Genomic DNA, 21,169 nt, shown 5'->3' with positions numbered 1-21,169 from the left:
GTTAAGTGACCTTAAAATGCACTGTTAACACTGAATGGTACGTGAGAAGATAACCTTGAACTAAAGTCTACTGACCCAAATGTAAAATTTTCAGAGGCCCATCCCTGGAACTTTTTGATCCCACCTCTCATAGCTATATATAGATATATATATACATGTATATATACATATACACATTTATGTATATACACACCTATGAACTTATGTACAAAAAATGGGTCTTTTATTCTATTACCACAACGGAGATGGCGCAAAAGAAAACAAGAATAGATTAGGAACTCAAATGAAGACCTCAAGACGCAGAGTACAAAAATATCATAATATTTCATGAGATAAGTAATAACTGTATTGCCCAAAAGGCCCTTGGCAGTTTTCTTAAACAGTTTTTCTAGAATGTTGGAGAAATTTAAGTGCAATTCTGTCATGCTATCACTTGAAAAGTGTTGTTGGTTGAAGGTAGAAGAGGAAAGAAATGGCAGTTGTCATAGTTGTGCTTATTATTTTCTATCCCCCTTATCAAATGACCAAAAAAGTTATTTCAGCGACATTTTTTTTGTTTGGTTTTTAAGAAAAAGACACCCAAAAAATTCAGAACCTGAGTCATAATCATTCTGAACAGAGGACAAAAACCTCCGCTTCAAACTCCTAACCTCCAGCTGGTCATCGGTGGTCAGTCTAGGGTCAGTTCTAGGGTTCTGTTTAATTAACATAGGAAACGGGCACATTTGAAGAAACTATGTTACCTTTCAAATGAAGTACATTCATTTTGGCCGTACAGTTTTTTTTCTGGATGTTCCAAGTAGGTGATAAAGTCTTTAAAAAAGGGTAGATATTAGCCTAAACCTACCCCTAAATGGGTTGCCAGTGACCTGGGGGATGTTAAGAGTTTGAAGATATTGTGTTTGGGTAAAGGTTTACCAGTTCAATGCATGATAAATTGTATTTAGTAGGAAGTATATTATTAATGCTATAAACAAACACACATTGGTTTGTTGCTGTGAAGTTGTGCTATTACCGAAGGCAAAAAGTACTCTTTTTTTTTTTTTCTTCTACGGCTGATCATTACATGCATTAATAGTGCATAGGGTAAATGATTTCTAGGAGTTGCCTGCACTTATCTGATCACCTGTGTAGTATAAAGATTTCTTACTTTTTTGATTAGAAAAATCTTTAACTTAACTGGTTCTTGTTTCTTTTTCTTTTTTGCAAATACTGTAATATTTATTCAATTGCTGGCTTTGTATCTTGCTATTTACACATTACTGAGAGGGCAAATGTGTTGGGAAATGACTGTCACAAATCCCAATTACAGTACATACTTTCAAAAATAAAAAGAACTCGGTACTAAGGGTTCAAACACTGCAAATATAAAAACAACTTAAATGAGAACTTGGTCCAAAACTCGGTAGTCTTTTCTCAGTCTCTTTTTCACTTTTGTCTTATTGTGTTACAGTCTTCAACGTGGCAGATTCCATCATGTATAAAAGCAACAGAGAAAAGGAAGAAAAACAAATGAAATGAAAAAAGTCACAAAAAAAACCAACAACAAAAAAACAAACCAGAATAAAACACCTCAACAAAACAGTCCAATCAGACATAGTAGAGCCAGTAGATGAGGTTGAAGATTGAGAACACGGAAGGGAAAATGATCCGTGACCAGCGATCAATGGCATTTACATCCGTCAGGTCGGGGATTTTGATTTTTAACTGCGAGGACCGCCTCCGCAGGCGGCTGCGTTTCATCTGAGCGGAGCGGTCCAGGGAGTGACGGCTAGCAGAACATGGACCGATTCCGCCACTCTGCTTGCGATACTGGATGTGCGATGAGGCAGTGCTGTCCAGCTGCACCATGGACTGAGAGTTCCTAATGTCTGCCACGCTGGTGGTGATCTCACTTCCTGCCACTTCATTATGGATTTCCAGGGTGGTCAGCAGAATGTTCCCATGACCATGTGGCTCTGCCTGAATGGAGAAAGAAAACAGTTATGAATATCAGCACTTTAGGAACCTTCTCTCCAAGACCAAGAATTGAAGGAATCCTGAAAGAAAGATTTTCATGGCCGTCTGGGGTTTAAAGTCCACCCGAACCCTAGCTCCATTGGTTGGAATGATTATTTTTTTGTTTCTTGGGAGAAGAATATAATTTAAAAAAAAAAAAAAAAAAAAGCATTTTCTGATTGCCCCTTGAGTGAGTATTAGCATTATTGTTAGGGTTGGGTCCCATCACCTTTGCAACTTAGCCCTCAAACGGTTAAAATATCTTGCATTGAAAAACGGAACTAACACTGGAAAAACAGGAAAACAGGAAAACATACATTGCAATACAAATACTGAAGTAACAAATGGGCCTTGTTAGGCTCATTGCTACTTTGTTTCCACCAGTATGACATTGCATCTATTAGGATGCAAAAATGGGAGGCTCCTTTTAAAGCACTGTTACGCATTTTCTTTTCTTTTCTCATGCCCGACCTCATCTGAATTCCCCCATGAGATTACATATCAAACATAGTTTTTTTCTTTTATCTGAACCCTTGTGGTTCAAACACTTTCAAAACAAAGTGTTGAAAAAGTTTCGAGGATTATTGTATTTCTTCAAAGGATGGATGGCTTAGTTTTACTCAAACTCTGCATCACATCATATAAAAATAAATAGGAGCTACCGTAGACTTCATATTAATGTTGATTTTGGCAGCTTACATAAACAAATGTATCTGTCAGGCATTGTTGACCTTTTCTGCATAAAGCCCACACAATTGTTCTATGCAATCAAAGTGAGCTTGTTCTATCAGGTGGCAGTAATGGAACATCGGCTGTCCAAAACAAGGCTAACCAATAATCCAGACTGGAAATATGTAACACCACCTGACATTCGGAGGACACTGGTCTTTATTTTTCAAGTTGTAAAAGGCAAATTATTGTAACTTTCAACTTTAAATTCACAGTATGAGATGCCCTCTTTTTTTTTTAAAAAAAACCCATTTTTGAGTAATTTTCGATGGCTAGCTAGCTAACTTAGTTGCATGTCCGTTAACCTTGTTGAGTTTCATTAATGCACGAACACCATTCTGATTGAGACCATAAACTCAACTGAAAAGTATTTCCTGAGGTCACAGATAAGAGACAAGTGAAGAGTCGTTTTCCATAGAGTTTTGTCTCTGTGGAGTTAGTCAGGATTACTCCCTCTACTCCTTATTCACTCCATTGTAGCAATGGTTTGGAGAAGCTACAACACGCTTTGGCTGAATAGCACGTTGAACGCATTTACTATATGGAATTAGGTCTTCAGTTTGCTAAAATCAAAAATGAAAAAAAAAAACCAAAAAAAACATATTTGTCACATTTTAACATGCAAATATTCACAGAATTGACTTTTTTTAAAAACATTGTGACTATAACTGTAATCATGTTGCATTGCTGCTGCACATTAATATGCCAATATAGTCCATGATAACACATTAAATTGCTAACCTGATACATCAGTTGAATAGAAGTTATTTCAGTTCATTCATTGTCATATTCAACAGTTAAATTCAACACGAGATACAATACATCATAATCCATGCTTACGATTATAGACAAATCAACATTAATGAAAAGTAGTGATTGCTCATGCAAATGTAGCAACTGTGGAAGTCCCATGGTTCCTTTTTGTTTGAGTTAGAATTAAAACTGCTGCAAGAAGCTTGTTATTGTGAGGTGTTTGATTTACTAATTATTAGCCTATGCACTACCCCATCCAGAAGTTTTATTTTTTTATGTGCTATACACTATATTATATTTCAGAATATTTTATTGTTTTTTTAAAGCACTGTGATCTATCTCTAGTCTGCTTACCTGGTGATGTGAAGCACTTAGCATACAGGCTTTTTTGGAAACAGGTTATACTGTTTAAAATGTCAATATACACTGATTTTCAAATAATTTAAGACATATTTTTAATTGGGAAGCATATGGCAACTTGCCCGTATGTGAAGGCAACATTAATGCTGTACAGCAACTACAGATTTTAGAGCATCACATGCTGCAATCCAGACGACACTATTTCCAGGGATGGCCTTAATTGTTTCAGAAAGATAATGCCAAAATGCATTCTAGAGATATGCCCACATCATGGCTCTTTACAAATTCCTACTCTCTCTCAGTTATATCATTTAAGAAAAGCTCTGTCAAAGAAGGCCTTGTAGAGTGGTAAACATATTTTTATTGCAAATTTAATGAAAAATGTGCTAGATTAGCATATATTCTTTAAAAAAAAAACATTATGGGTTTAACATTTGATAAATTGTCTTTGTACTATTTTTAATTTAACACAGGCTTTAATTAATTAGTAAATCACTCATTTCTATTTTTATTTTACACAACATTCCAAATCTTGTGGAAATAGGTAGAAATCTATCTTTGTACTTATATTTAACATGTAGTACAGCTACATTTCTGATTTTAGTGCATGTACTGCTTTCACCAGAGTCTGACTGATTTATGGTCATGCCAGTAAATGACATTATTAGCTATTTGAACAATTTGATGGTTGCGTAGAGATTATGCAATTTCCCTGTTGTCAAATGTGTCTGGGATGCCACAAACACAATAACCGAAGGAGTAAATAAATTAATGGTTATGGAAAAAGGTTAGGCAAATCTGTTTCTTTTGTGTGTCTAAAAGAAAAAATATACTGTCTGATACAGCGCAATATCAGATTTTTAAATCACCAAATATGGGTATCAGTCTTAAATATCATATATCAGTCGGGCTCCAGTAATCAAGAATTACCACATAATAAAAAAGCTTATGGTGGCTACCAATCATCACTAGACTCAATACAACTTTTTGGAGTGTAATAAACCTGAGGTTAAATATGAACTGTTTTTCAAGTCTTATGTTATTAAATCAAATAAAACAGTCACTTTAGTATCTTTCTTTGTAAATATGCTGCACTCGTTCCCTATATTCAGATTAATTCATTTGTTTTGTATACCACTGTGCATGGTGGGGGACCTCTGCAGTGACTACCCACTGGCAGGTGGACTGCTTCACCACATTCGTACATGCACTGTGAAAGAAATGGCTTCACTGATGACTTCAATGAGGAAAGATATACAGACAGCATGCATTCAAAATGAGCTCTGAAAGGAGGAAACAAGTCATATCAGAAACACCAATGTGGCAAATCTGCGATGTCATGGAGATGTCTGCGATTGCTCAGTTTATCACATGGATGGAGAAATATTTTTGCATCAAGGCAAAAGAAAACGCATCCATGTCTGCTGATGATGACGGCGAATTGAAGGGTCTCACTGAACAAAACAACTCACCGAGCGTGAGTGGCGAAGACCTTTAACCTGATTGGACCGTTTTAGGGACGCGGTCCTACTACCTGCCTCCTGAGGAGATGAAGATTTTCAGCCACATGTTGGGAACAAATGTCTGAAACTTTTTTTTCTCCATTTAACCAATATATTTTGTGACTGAACACTATGAATAAAGTAAAGCAGGTAAACAGCATACAACGTTCCCCTTTTGTTATACATATCCTGATATGTGAATATGAAAGTAAAGAAACTGATAATTATTCTTGAGAATAACTAACATACAGCTCCATTGACAGGTTTAGTTATCCTGCTAGGACTGTGGACATTCATATTTTTTCAGTACAACAAAAAATGTCATGTCATTCACATTTTTCACTCATTTTCAAAAGTGTCTAACAGGCAACAATCCCTAATGTAGTACCTCACTCTTAACTGTTGAAAAGAAAAGAATCCTTTTAATTTTGAGTATTAACAAAATGCATTTGGACAAACTTATTCCACATTAATGTCGACAAATCACAAAAGCCATCAATGGAGTTATAGAACAGCACATATTAGCCCTTCTTTTCTCCTATTTTCTTGGTGCTAAAGAATGGCCATATTGTCCAGCAATGGCGCTGGTACTCACATACAGCTAGAGTTGAGCAGGTACAAGTTCTCAATGATCTGGTCCACTTTTACTAGCATGCACTGCCAAAAAGAAAAAACAAACTTCTGAAAGCAGCTACATATATCACATACAAGTCCAGCATCACACCATTTCATTTGGCAAGACATTTCTCTTCAGTGTACTCACACTCCCAGAACGTTTTGGCAGCGCACCAGCTGCCGTCCAGCCGTGCTGTCGGCTATATAGCATGCTAGCAGGGTTTGCCTTTAAAGCTAAATAGACAGTGTTCAAATTTTATTCAGTATCTACAACGTATTATCACCCACGCCACATTTTATCAGCCTTCCTGCCGAGCTAAATCCTGCAACTTCTCACTTCAAACTTATAGTATATACAAAGCCTCCTATTTGGGCCTGTCTATTAACTTTTTGAAGTTACGCAAACAGTGTAACATCAGCAACACCAGCTACACTATGGCTACATTAAGCTTAGAAAACTCTTACCTACATGTTTACTGTCAGTAGTATTCAGGTGCTGGTAACAAAAAAAATATCTTAAAACAATAAATAGTTAATTTTTAAATAACAATAACGATGGCATTTGAAATTAGAATGAAGAAGACTCGAAAGTTTTCATGTTTGGCTTTTGATTTTAAAGGCAAAGCATTTTCACTGCTGGCTTTGGTGGCAGATTTGAAATATTCACAAATATGTAACAAACTTCCCGGATTCCTTGGTTTTCTCTGCTGCTGTTGTGATAATACACACCCAGGTATCCAGTGATCAATAATCAAATTCAAACCTACCCTTGCCGCGTCGTACTTAGCCGCCCTCTCGTTGTTGGCCTTTTCTGCCTTCTCTGCCAGTTTCTTTTGCATTTGTGGGCCCCTCCCGAAGAAGATGTAGTTGACGAAGGCGTACTCAAGCAGGGCCAGAAAAACCATGACGAAGCAGCCCATCAGGTACATGTCGATAGCCTTAACGTAGGGGATCTTTGGGAGTGTCTCCCTCAAATGGGTGTTGATAGTGGTCATGGTTAGCACAGTGGTGATCCCTTCAAATAGAAGAAAAAACATTGTATTTTTGATCTATATATTTACAGCAAATGCCTACAGCAGAGACAACAACTGGTCTACAGATTCTCGGCAAGCACTAAAACACTTCTTCTTAAATAGAAAAAAGAGAGAAAATGAAATTGCCAGAAACAATCCTCAAGGCTACGCACTATATAGTTTGTATAGAACAGAGATGTCAGTAGCCCTCAGGAGATGTTAGCTATGGCAAATATGGTGCCAACTTTAAGAAATCCAAGTCTTGTTAAGGACGAACATGTCTACTTTAGAAAGACTAGGTATCTGAACCAAAGGGATAACAATTGGTTGGACTGTTTATCTAATGAGGTGATGGACTGGGCTTATACAACATGACTTAAGTTTAGTTGGCTTTATCTTCAAAATCATCTTCCTGTGTACTTTTGTACCATTTGCTGGCACAGCCCCATCATCTCTAATGAATTTTCTCTATTAGGATGTTACTCTTGAAGTCTACTAGAATCCTGAAACAACAATTCACGTTTGCTCTTTCCACAAGTTTGAGATCCATGAAAGAAGGCACAGAGTAGGAGGTCAGCACGACGATCAAAAATAGCAGCCATGTCTTGACATGCTCATGAAGAAGTGATGAGGTTTTTGATTTATATGGATGTATTGTAGTGTTTTTATGCTATTGTACCTTGTTGAAAATAACAAAAATGCAGGTAGGTCTTCTGGGTCTGACTAAATAGACAATAAGAATCAAAAGAAAAGCTCAAAACATGTTAGACTGCAAAGAAGCTGAACCTAACATCTGGCTTACTTGTTGGGTGTATCTTACACACGAAATATTTAAAAACCCACTTGCATGTAGTATGCCATTGCTGCCCTATATAATCGCATATCTTGGCTTACCTCATTAAAACAAACAAACAAAAAACCCTCACCTCTCGGACTGTTATCCTTTTAATTGAGGCTTTTAAACTAATCACAGTAACATTACTGGATTTAGATCACTCAGCAAAATGTTTCAAAGACAAACTGTGGAGGAAGTCTGGTCATGAGGAAGCCTCGGAGAAAGAAAAAACAATCTTCATAATCAATCCTGGATGGTATATCTGACGCTTAATTAGTCCGAGACTGTCTTTAAACAGATGCTGCTGTCTCGACCAAAACCTTAAGGTCACACTGAAAACTCCAGCAGATGTCTTTGCCGTTACTACAGTAACAAGGCTATTTTTACAAAAAACATGTTTGTACTGTGGCTGTTTCCATTGCTAGTTACGAGCACGACTGACCTGGCAGAGAAAAAAAAAGATTATGGTGCTTGCTATCGTCAAGAACCAGAGAAACAGCAAGAAATAGCAGCAAGGGTGAGGGCATGTATTTGATTTGAAAATCCTCATAAAACAATTTGCCCGTTGTAAACAGGATCAAATATAAAAGCGATCAGCAGGCACAAGCTGCTAGGTAGGTGCACAAAGTCTGCCTCATTGAAATTCAAAGGTCTGCCTTGTAACATCCAACTGCCCCCTTGGTTACCAAGCAGAAATAACTCATCAGAATAGTGTTGCATGTATCTAGCCCCCAGCTCCTGGTAACCTTAACTACTAGGGATAAAACACACCATTGACAGTAAGAGCACCTTCACACATGGCAGAACGACAGCATGAGGTGAGCCTCGTAAAATTATAGCCACATATAGAACTGGATGAGGGTCAATGCATTTTACGATGACCCCTGAGCACCCACCGTAAGAAAGGATGGGCAAACAACATGAACACTGAATTCTCTTTAACTCACACAAAGGTTTTTGGTTCATGTGCCATAAAGTAGAGCAACGAGACATGGAGCAGTCAGAGGGGGGTCGCGGAGGAGGGTGCAGGAGAGCTAAGGTCTGTCCAAGCCTTCGTGTGATTTATTGGCACATTACAAGGCTAAACAGCACTCGCGTGTGTGCACTGCAGGTCTGAATGCGCATGAGCTTGCTCGCACGTGCACGTGCTCAGTGCCACCACCCGTACTGGATGGTGCAATCTGGTTTTCTTTTTTTTCCCTCCACATAATGACAGTCTTGTTCTTTATAGGTGTTCGCTGAGCTGTACCATTAATCTCTGTCCTTCGCTCCCTCTCTTCTTCCAGTCCTCACTTCCTTTCATTTGCCCCCTCCCTCACTCCCTGTTCGGACAATTTAATCAAGGGGCCACGCGCATGTGGGCCTCCCTCCTCTTTCATCACGGTGTTACACTCTTTGGGGAGAAATATAGTTTGATGGGGTTTCTCTTGCTCCCTTTCCTTCTGGTCTCTCCCCTCCTCCTTCCCCCCCACCTTGTCTTGTCTCATTGTTCCCCGCTTCTTAATCTTGCCATCATTTTGTGGTGATTTCCCTCTTTGCTCACGCAGCACATTTTTTTAAGAGTCCCCTCCCCCACCTTTCTCTTGTTATATGTCCCCAAATCTCTTTTCCACCCAAACAGCTGGAACAAAGGCGCACGGCAATCAAATCTCCTCTAATCATGTGCCAATAGGCCATTAGGAACACAGCTCCACATTATGAAAAGAGAAAAAGATATATTATACAGAATCCCGTTATGCCTGTAAAATGACAGGCACAGGAGGTAAATCAAAGCAGTGTTAATTGAACACTTCAATTCATCACTTGCAGACAGCGCAAACTGTCAGTCTGATAGGACTGCACGCGGGGCTTAAAGCACATAAAAATGTAGTAATATGTCCATAAAGATGTGGTTTGACAATCATTAGAAAAATGTCTTTGTTCTTCAAGGGGTACAGGCAGTCTAGTAGGACTGCAAACTAAACTAAACAGATATACTTACATCTTGGAAAGCTAAGAAAACTTGGCAGCAGTCTGTAGAGTTTCAGCTTTGGCATTTGAAGTTCTGGGGCAGAAAGCAGAACTCTACTGACATACTTCTACTTTTTCTGACAGTAAAATTAAGTTATTTTAGTGCATGCGCAACAAAAGTGGTAACTAGCATGACTGTTGAGGGCACTGGAGCTAAGTGACTGATGAACATGAACAGATGATTTTGGAGCAAATAGGTCTCTATCTCAAACTTTGGAAACTACCCCTTATGTGCCTTTGTAACTTAAAAGGTCACTCAGTAGCTTGTAGAGTTATTTTGTACCCTTAATGACAAGTTTTGACGCCTCAGTATATATCAATAAAGATGTGTTTTTTGGGGGGTTACTCCCAGTAGATGTCCAAGGGGTAAGAGTTAAAGATTTATCAGACCTTCTAAGTTCTCACTGGTGATCCACACATCAGTGGCCTCTCTGTGCTGAGCATGCTTTCCCCTCTGCGTGTGGGTTTTCTCAGGGTATTGCTTCTTCTTTCACAGTCCAAAGACATGAATGTTAGATTAACTCACGATTCTAAAGTGGCTTGAGGTGTGAATCTGAGAATGAATGGTTACCTGTCGGTTTTAGCCCTGTGACTGACTGGTAACCTGCCAATGGTATATCCCACCTATCCAAATGGATAGATGGTTATGATATGTATTATCTAACCTAAAACAGCCTGACATTGGAATTGTAGCACACTGTCTATAAACTTTAACCTCTCAACATTCACCAGGTCAACATTAAACTGGTTAGATGTTAGATGAGGTTAGATGCTAAACACAGCCATCATCAGGAAGTATAAAATTGACCTTTCAAATCAACTCTCTTACATGTAGTCGGCCTTTTGCTAAAAGATCTCCATCTCTTAATAGGTAAAAATTCCATATGAAAATTTCAAAAGTTTGAACAAACATATACTGATTTCAAACTTATGTGTCTTATGTTACTCTAAAAGTGTTCTTGTACAGCTAACTGTACCCTAACTGTACACATAATACAAGTATGAATAAAGGTCCTGACTGTGGGAAAAAAGCTTGCAACCAGATTAAGGTGCAAGCAGGTAATTTGTAACTTTGCAATCCTTTGGAATTGCTCAGGAAAATGAGATTCTCCTTCAAACAATTCAATTGTTTGCCTGCTGCCTCCTGGAATTGATTTCCTCCTGATCATTACACTGCTTTTACCGGCAGGTGTGTGCACACACATAGACACAAAGAGCAATCCATGCACACACACACAGCCTCTTCCACAATCAAGATATCTGCTGAAAGCTCAAAAAGGTCCATCAGGAGTAGAGAATGGACCTCTGGTTGCCTTTCGCCTGTCGAGCTACATGCCGGATATTGCAGCTATCACACATACAAAAAAAAGCAGACATACACTCCAAGGCATACAATAATGACCGGATATTGCATACATGTCTTGACGAAAAGATACGGAAAGAAACCGTGCAGTAACAGAGAAGTATATGCACACACACACACACACACACACACACACACACACACACACACAGAGATTCCCTCCAGGGTAGCAGGGGAACAGATGGATGCTGCTGAAAGGTAATGGATCAAAACATGTTTTCCAAAAAGCATTATGATGTGTTAAGGTCATTACTGGTCCATTATCTATCCTTACAAACTGAACTGAAGGACTGAAGCAGCAATCAATTGGCATGGCCAGATTGAACTATTTGGCCCCTGGGCAAACATTTACTGCTCACCCATCCAGCCACACCTGAAAGTTTCCGTCAAGTTTGTCCACAACGGCAGAGCAGCACTGCAGATTTATTGCCTTTCTTTGGATTTTGGACAACCAACCTCAAAAGGTCACCTTACACTTTTAGAAGCTGAATAATTACCCAATCAGTCATCAACTGATTCGTTTAAATCATTAGTTGCAGCCAAACTTGACTACTTGTTGGCTACTACTGCCAACTGATTACAGTCTGGGATTTTAAAGGTCTGGCCCCTTCTGCCTTAATTTGCCTAGTTGGGATAGTTAAGTGTTATGAAAGCATTTTATGAAAAGTCAATAAAGGAAAACAACTACAAATATTCCTAATTCAAGATTAGCACATAAAGCTGTGCTTTCATTTTCCATGGCATCATTTATTTAGCACAACTTGGAATTTCTTTTTTTTTTTTTGGAAAAGTTTGCCGGTTGCGGAGGCTTTGCTGCATGAATCCGTGGCTTGTTGCCAGTTCAGAGAGAGCCTTCTCTTTTCACTGTGAAATGGCTCCAAAATAGTCCCTGAAGGGTATCTGACAATGTTAGTTCTCTCCAACCACCTACAGCATCTCTAACAATGGGAAATCTTACTAACGAAAGGCTCACCATCTCATCATCTGTTTGGTTAAAAATGTGTTACTTAGTTTAACCAGTAGCGTTAAACAATGATATTTCACACAATTGTTATATTATGTAACACACTTTCTGACATATTGTTAGAACAAAAATGATTAGAGAACTAATAAATACTTAGATCAGACTGCTCTAAAAGGTTATACTAATACTGGGGGACAGAGTGTAAATGGTGGTGACTATCCAGATAAGCTAGTAAGCAACACACAACTGATTGTGTATTACATGTTGAACTTATCTGGATTTATGCAGAGTGGCTGTCTGATTGCAGCTATTTCATATCTAAATTATTTATCACTCCAATGCTGTAAAAAAACACACATCCATTTTCTTTCTTTGTTGTATGTATGACTGACATTTCTTGCTTCGTAAGAGTAGACATTGCTGAAACACAAAAATTTGAGGAAATATCAACATCTGTTCATTTGTGGTGTAATCTTACCACAAACCGCTTTGATCCATCGAATAATGTCACAGTTTTCACTATGTTTGCTGGGTAGTTAAACTCCATAAAGTAGTGATTTGCTCAAAGTAACCAAAACGTTATTTTGCTAACTGCAAAGCAACATTGAAGTTAGCATTAGCAATTACAAAGTTGAGAACAGTGTAACTCGGGACTCGCCCACTTCAAGTCACCAGTGGTTATTTTGCCTGTCGTCACTTGAAGTGGTCTCTGGTTGCCATGTTGCTGCTAATAAATGGTCAACACAATCTTAGTACAGACAGTATGCTGTTTTTACAGCAGTATTCACAGCTAGTACTTACGGCTAAACATGGTTTATGGCTACCTTGCAAAATATTAGCGCTAACAAAAGCTATATCACATATACTTCTTTTGAGTTTCATCTTGTTTTGGGGTTTATAAAAACTAAAGGAAGAGACCACCCTCTCTCAGAAATAGGCAGTAGAGCTGTTTCCTTACTCCTTAAGCTTGAACTGGACCTCTGTTATTTAGAGGTGTAGCTTAATGAACACTTAATTACCTATTTAGCATGTCAAGTATGAGTGTTGTGGAAAGCACTATGTATAAATTGCACCTGAGATATTACCTTGGCTGCCTTCATATCCTGACCATTGCACTTGCCTGATGTGTGGTCGGCTCAGCTTTACACAAAGGCAAAACTATGCTTCAGCCTCCAGCTTGAAATCTCCATAATTACATACCACTGACTTGTTTACTTGATCTCTGCATTGTTGAGTGCTACTAAACTGCACCACTCAAGTAGAGGTTAAATAATGCCCATTAGATATGTGATGAATTTGTAGCTCGTGAAGGCTTCTCAGTGAATTTGTACTTTTGCCCTACAGAAACTGTCACAATGGATAAAAACAGTCCATTAAGACATACAGGATGGCACTTTTCCTCAAATCTATCACCATTTAGTCCATCCATTTACAGGCCAGTTCCCAAAGCTCAGACACAATAACAGGAGAAGTTCAGACTATTTTGGGAATCAAGCTGAAGGAAGAAAGGCAGCTTCTGATTTCTACCAGTCCCCGACCTCATCTGAGAAAGAAAAATACTTGCTCTTTAACAGTCACCACTACTTACCTAGAGCCACTCTGGCTGCTGACGCATCATAGTTTATCCAGAAGGACACCCAGGAGAGGATGGTAATTAGGATTGATGGCATGTACGTCTGCAAAATAAAGTAGCCGATGTTCCTCTTCAGCTTGAAGCTCAGAGACAGTCGAGGGTAGGCACCTTAAGATAAGCGAGACAGAGACGAGTGGTTGAGAGATAAAGTAGGCAAGAACCTCTGAAGGTTCATGGCGTGTAATATAAAAACTGGTAAAATGAAACATATTAACATCCCTTAGACGTTATTTTTTGCATTCACTTGATAATGTTTTAACTTTGTTCTTCTGAGAAGCATGCAGGGACACCTCGTGTTTTTGTTTCAGTTTCCACAGCAACCCCAGCAGCATGGGTCGCCATGGTAACAAGCATCCCCTTCAAAAGCGCAAACGCACACTGACTCGCTCTCACACGCGCACACAAAACTGCAGTCATGTATCAGAGAGATGTGACACAATATTCAGGACGGTGATAAAAATTTCACCACGTTTTGATTTATCAATTCTCCACATCATCCACCTCCATAATTCATGGGTGGATTCTGAAGGATTCGGCATTACAAGAATGCTGAGCTTTATAAATGTATGTAGCGGTGCTTCAGAGGCTTCATAAGTCAGGAATTTCAAATTATAGCGCTGCTTTTGAGAGAGCATTTTTGCCATTAATTTTTTTTCCATGACCTGAAATATAAACAGAGTCTGTGCATGACTGTGCATGAAGCGCTGATATAAATGGCGTGGCAAGGTTTCTCATCAATCTCCTAGCATTATGTCTCTATATAGATTTTATCTATGGCTTGTTACTCCCACTATTCTTAGACATTTTTCCATTTTTGTTTTATATTGGAGGAGAAGTGGGGCCCATTATGCTGTAATTGCCAATCCGTGGGTGTCAGCCAAAGCTACTTATGGTGAGCGTGGGTCCAATCAACTACACACTTGTGTGGAGTTTCATAGAGTCACTTAAAAAAAAAAAAAAAAAACCCACACCCAATCTCATTAAGATTCAGCACCAGCTGTATGTTAGATAGCAATAAAAACGGCAACATATAATTTCAAAAACAGGCCATACATCAAATGTTATTATGTACTCTAAGTGCTATTGACTGATTTGACTTTTTAAAGCATTCAGCACCCACAAACCCCATTTTATATCATGATGGATCAGTGGAATTATTTAGTATGTCATGCACAAAGCCCACATTAACTCATTATACTCCCAAAACAGTCTCGTGCCAGCAGGCTATAATGCAGTGTTGGCCCAACTGGACTATATGGGATTTGTTTATTATACTGAAGATATTCATAGTTCCCAGAAAGTGAATCCTACTAGGTTTAAATTCATTATTTTTCCACCTACCTATCAAATTTTTATCACCAACAAACAAATGAACAACAAAGTCTATACATGTACCACAAACACATACCAGACAATATACATGTACACTGAAGTTGACGTGAAGAAAAATATTCTTTATTGATGCAAAAAAGACGTTTTTCCCTTGACCTTCGTGCCTTCATGAGTTCTGAAATATTTTTTAAAAGAGTCCCTGAAACAAAATGATTTTTGCTTGTCTTTTGGTTTTCACTTAATTTATTTATCAAGTAGATAACATTTGTTCAGTTTTAATGCCACTTTTATTTCTTTTTATTTCTATAACTGTGTCCTTCAAGATAAAAACCATGTCACCTACACATTACCCCTGCAGGAACTGCCATGCCATGAAGCTCCTGGCGCACAGTTTTAGTGCTGATCTTAATGCCAGAGGAGGTTTCCAATTCAGCAGAGTGTTGGCAACTTTTACACACTTTGCACCTGAGCACTTGGCAACCCTGCTTTGGGACTTTACACAGCCACTTCATGGCTGAATTCCTGCGGCTCCTAAAGCATTTGCACTTTGCATTAAAACCAGCTTATCGTGGAATATCTAAGAGGGTAGAATTTTCATCAGTTGACTTAGCAACCTATTTGTTTACTGCACTAAAATTCAGTGAGCTCTTTCGAATGACCCACTTTTTGACAAAATTCAGATTAAGAGGTGTGGCCTGATAGTTTTGTCCATCTAGTCCAGTGGTCTCCAACCTTTTTTGCACCACGGACCGGTTTAATGTCAGAATAATTTTACGGACCAGCCTTTGCGCTGTCGCGGATAAATACAACAAAATAAAATGATACGACCAAGACAAAAACTGTGGTATTTTGTAAATATAGTAATAAACGCAAATTCACTGTGTAATTGTGTAACTTATTCCTCCAGAAATGTGCCAACAACACAGAGTAACATCCTCCTCGCTGCCTCTTAATGCTCTCTGATGGCTATGGTAACGCGTAAATATTTCTTTCAAAATAAAACAACTACAACACGGGAAAACACCCAGGGAAACCGAGCTAACGATAAAAACCCTGAAAACCATAAATTTCACACCGGAGCCTCAACTCTCGGGGCCCGGTGCCAAATGACTCATTACGAATGACTCGACTAATTAGAAACATGAACACATGCTAAAGTAATATTACACCTAACTAGGTGTAATAAAATATCCCAAATTATCCCATCACTTCCACTTACAAATAAATACAAGTAAAGCATGTAAGCCTAAAGTAGGGATTTTGGTGTTAACAGATACTCGTGCCAATTTGATTGGTTGTTCCAAAGTTACCTCACCAAGCACCAGACATCCATGGATGTTGTTTGGTATATTTGGTTTTCCAGTCAGCTTAACAACAATCAAATCTAAAGTAAAAGCTACATCTTAGGGTTAGAGACACAAGTTGTTGGTTTGAGAGTCTAACCCTTGTCAATATCGGCAAGAACGTTTATGTAGGCAGGTTTGTCAGAACTGGAAAGGCTCTCTAATCCTGTAAAGACTTTACTGATTAGTTTATGGGTTCAGTCAATCATTTTGGGTTATACTGAATAAAAGAAAAAAAATAATTCGATTTCTAAAGGAGGGATATCTAGGGTGTGCTCACTCGCTGACACATTGCCCCAATACTGTGTGATTGTGAAATTTTACCTGGATGTATTGATTAAAATGAGTTACAAAAAACCTTATTTGGCCAAAACGAAGAATTTGACTCCGTTTGACTTTCACTAATCAACTGATTAGTTGCTTAAATGATTCACTGATCAATTAATTGTCTCAGCTAGCTAATTCCATAAGCTTCTGTGTTTAATTCTTTGTGCAACTTTAACCAAAGCTTCATCTCACAGTCGAGCATATGTTAGCGTTCATATAAATACACAAAGTATGCGTTGTTTATCACATTCAATGATTCTCCAATATTTACAGTTTTGGCAGTAGTGAATAAACTCCACACATGCTGAACCTACACTTCACTGCAGTGTGAATATAGGAACAGACTGTGGCAATATCCCATTCACTCTTTTAGATGCAGCTTTAATGGCAACTCCTCCAGCCTAAATCGGAGCAGAGTATCTCCGCAGTAGCAGATGCAGAAGTGGCTCAGAAAAAGAGGAGGCTGAGGTTCACTTGTGTGTGGGTGTAGAGCAGTACTGGCTGTAACTGCTATACCAAACAACATCGGCAAGTGGGAGGAACACCATGTGCGAGGGCGGGGAGGAGAGGGAGGAGAGGGAGGACGGAGAAGAGGGGGAAAAAAACAGAAAAGGCGAAGAGTTAAGGTGATGATGGCAGTCATATAGTGGAGTCTGGGTAAGGCTGAAGAGGTGGAGGTGGTGACTTTTTTTGTCTGCTTTGACACGCTGATCACAGGAGTGTTACTGTCAAGGTTTAGAAGCAATGAGAGGCTGTGCTGTATCCACTGACAGTTTGATTCTGGCAATGAGATGCATCTTTAAGGGATCCACTGACCCCATACGCGCCAATCTTGCACTGGATCCTGCTGCTCAAGCTTTCTTTATGAAGGTTGTTTTTTTAGCTTTCCGTGTTTTTATGTTGGGCTGACTACCTGCAGCTCAGATGAAGCACTGCATGATATAACTGTTTGCATTACTGGCTTTTAAAAGTGTATCGCAAGTATGCAGCAGAAGTCTTAGTGAAGTCTTTTTTTCTAATACCGTTGCTCGGCAAAAGTGAGCCAGATTTGTCCTTGTGCGCAGTCTGCAAAAGCTTCTTAATGAATTTCAGTCCTACATTAATTAAAAATGAGTACTTTCAGGGCTTTTTTTTCTAAAGCTGTTAACGAAGCATTTCTTGTTTTCTAAAACACACAAACTCGAAGGTATATTCGAGGCTTAAAGAACAACGAGTCACAGAATTAAAACCACCCGCTTAGTATTTTGTTGCTTCTCTGTTCTGCCAAAAAGAGCTCTGACCTCCTGATGCACACACAGAGGATCTCTGGGGGTGCCGGACTTTGGATCCATTAGGTAACATCAGTGAATCAAGCTTGTTCTGATGCTTGATTGGTTTGGGACTAAGCGAGCTTTGTTGTGTTCCTCGAGTTGTTCCTGAGCAGACTTTTGAAACCATGGTAGCAACATCCATCTTTTCTATACAGTCTATTAAATGTTACCTAACTCAGAAATGTTGCCCTAGTGGCCATACAAGCATTTCCATACGGACATGCAGATATTACCCTCGCATGCAAACAGACAGTTTGTGTGTGTTTAAATGAGAAACACTGATGTGTTGAGGGCCTCATTTCACATGAATTTATGATGCCCTGAAACCCGGTTTTTTTTTCTTGCAGCGAGCAGGATAGTTGGCATCCAAGCACACCTTTTAAAAGCACTAAGAAAAGTTATATTAAAGAAAGCCCGGAGGGAAAACAGGAGGAAGAGAAAAGAGGGAGAGAGATAGTGACAGATTGGAGGGATAGCAGGAAAGGAAAAAAAGGGAAGGGAACTAAAGGCTTGCTAGTGGCACATGACATGGACAAGACCTGATCATTAGGCAGCCTGGCAGGGAGCCTTTGATGTGCTTCACACATCCTGAGCGGGCGAGCAGACCACCGGACATTAAAATAATAGCCACCACCCACAAGGGACAAGCCGCCTCTCATAAACAAGAGACGCGCTTGCATCGGCACACTTACATGTGATTCACATGAAGGGCAGAGACACCCGCGTATGATGGTAAATGGAAAGCAGCCGCACGTGCAGTACAGACAGAGAAAGGTGCACGCGTGCTTCAACAGCATCTCAGCATGAAAAAACAGAAAATAACGCAGAACGGCCACAACAGAAATGTTACGCACGCCCGAGAAGGCAAACAAAGAGTGATTTACTGTGCATGTCCTTTTCAGACCCAGCGTGGCACTTCCTCATGAGCATAACTTCTGTGAGAAATTACATTATTACTAAATGTCACACAGCTTTTATTTCCGAGGCTCCGGAGAAGCCGCCTTTCTCGATGTGTCCCCTCTGACCAGATTATATGGTCGCTGGTTTCGAAATGTTCATAAACACTCTGCGTTCCGGCGTAAATGTACACATTCAGTAACAGTCTTATTCATTTTGGACCTCAGTGGATGGGCGACGTGTCAAATCAAAGTTCATGGAATATGATTGAAATGAGGATTACTTGTTAAAATAGCTCCTCTACAGCGATCTGACACACATGAATTAGAACATGAAATGTGATACGGTAAATCCTTCATATACATTGACTTTACAAGTTGCCTTAACCTGTCATTTTGCCTTCTAACTATACTGAAACTCTTCCTCAGTGTTTCTTGTCATCCACATTTCACTAGAGGTTAAAGGTCATTTGATGATAAATAAGGTCTGAGAACTGCTGGCTCGTGACAATCTGTTTATGCTTCGTGTTTCTGAAAGGGAAAAAAATCTTCCCACATATCGGACTATCACAATATTTGAATCACTGAATATCGGCTGGGCTCTAGCAGCAGGATGCTTTGTAGTGCAGCGGGAGATTTTAGCCCACAGAGAGTGAATATAGTAGGGTGTAACAGTATTAAAGTAACATCCTCATCCTCAAGTGTTTGTCACTGTATTGTGATGACAGTGAATGAAGCTATACAAATAATTCAAAAAATGTTGATACAACTTTTATGTTAAGATACAATTTTCTTTCAAACCTACATCAATTTAGTTGTTTCAACATGAGCGATTTCTGAAAGGAACAACATTTCAGATCAGATCTGCAAACAGCTGTGTGACTGTTTAATATCATTTTTTGTCCCATCTTCCTCCCCTCAATCCCAGCTGTTCAGCAGGCTGCCTTGCCAGAGTCTGGTTCTGCCGGAGGTTTGTTTCCTGTTAAAAGGGAGTTTTTTCTTCCCACTGTCGCCAAGTGGTCACTCATAGGGGTTGCCTAGTTGCTTGGGCTTTCTCCCCATTATTTTAGGGTCTTTACCTTACACTATGAAGCATCTTGAAAGGATAGCTGTTGTGGTTTGGGGCTATATAAATCATATCATATTATCTATATAAAACTGAATTGAAACTGAGGTTTTCATAAATAATAACTACAAACTTAGACATTCATGTCTTTAATTATGACTATTTATTATTATTGTATTTGAAACCAATTTTTCAGGGGCTTCTCAATCAGACTGCTGCAATCACACTGACTTGATAAGAGTCTTCAGCTACATTTCCTACTGATAGCACAATAACTGAACCATTACATCCATTAAACTTCACCTCTCTGGGTCAAGAACTGCCAGAAGTGGGCATGATATACTTTCTAATTTACCACATGTCCCGCTTAAGCACCATTCCAACAAGCTCGCGTTGCCTACTGCTGCATGAGGGATACTTCAAAGACGGCGCATTTCCTCATTTCAATCCAATTAAAAGCACCAATATATATATTATATCTGTTGATGTAAGATCAACAGACATTTTGGCATGTTTGCTGCAGAAACTGATGGAATAATCAGCTCCCGAAAACAGGCCAGTACATGAAATGGACCATATGATCTAAAATGTCACATCCCCTAGTTAGCCTCACCGTGCATTATTCCCAGAGGTAATCCAGCTGATGAAGCATTTACCTGTGGAAAAGACTACGTTCTTGGACACCAGCTTGTAATCGACAATGGAGAACTGAGGCAACTCGATCCGTGTCACCCCCGTCACAGCCGACTCGCCTCCCTTCCAGTAGAACTCGATGTCGTCTGTGGTGTAGCCATCTGTAGAAGAAGACGTGCGCAGACACACACACATGCACACCAAGGTGTAACCATCTGTCTAACCATCACTGGAGACCAAGACATGCAGTGTTGCTGATCATCCAACTGGGCTGTCATTTGGGAAGGAAATAAAAAAACACTTTTGAAGTTGTTTCCAAGTACCAGGCGCTTTTCTTAATAGCTTTACTTGGGGTTTGGAAAATGTCAGAAGAATTATAAAATAGACATGTCCAGTGCCATTAGCAGATCTTGCTTTAGCATTTTTGTGGGGATGATACCAAAAACAATATAAATACAAACATCTACAATGTGCTTTGTTCTTACTC

The 21,169-nt window shown here is 39.2% G+C and overlaps 1 protein-coding gene across 3 annotated transcripts in view; it reads right to left on the bottom strand.

Annotated features, from left to right (window-relative positions):
- Positions 1 to 1,193: 1,193 nt before the first annotated feature.
- LOC102311362 (gamma-aminobutyric acid receptor subunit beta-3) overlaps positions 1,194 to 21,169 on the bottom strand; it is an 86,712-nt gene continuing 66,736 nt past the window's right edge. For 2 of the 3 annotated variants that reach the window (XM_042224477.1, XM_042224479.1), the window contains 5 exons: positions 20,706 to 20,843; positions 13,731 to 13,883; positions 6,725 to 6,972; positions 5,313 to 5,381; positions 1,194 to 1,962 (listed from right to left, as the gene is read on the bottom strand). In XM_042224477.1, coding sequence (XP_042080411.1) covers positions 1,591 to 1,962; positions 5,313 to 5,381; positions 6,725 to 6,972; positions 13,731 to 13,883; positions 20,706 to 20,843 — 980 coding nt within the window. In that variant the 3' untranslated portion in view covers positions 1,194 to 1,590. The remainder of the gene's footprint in view (positions 1,963 to 5,312; positions 5,382 to 6,724; positions 6,973 to 13,730; positions 13,884 to 20,705; positions 20,844 to 21,169) is intronic. The other variant, XM_042224478.1, reaches the window with a different exon arrangement.

Source organism: Haplochromis burtoni, unplaced genomic scaffold (genome assembly GCF_018398535.1).
Source record: "Haplochromis burtoni strain Fernald_Lab_line unplaced genomic scaffold, NCSU_Asbu1 Contig_139, whole genome shotgun sequence".
Lineage (NCBI taxonomy): Eukaryota > Metazoa > Chordata > Actinopteri > Cichliformes > Cichlidae > Haplochromis > Haplochromis burtoni.
The sequence above is the reverse complement of the archived record's forward strand: the minus strand, read 5'-3'. Positions and strand labels throughout refer to the sequence as shown.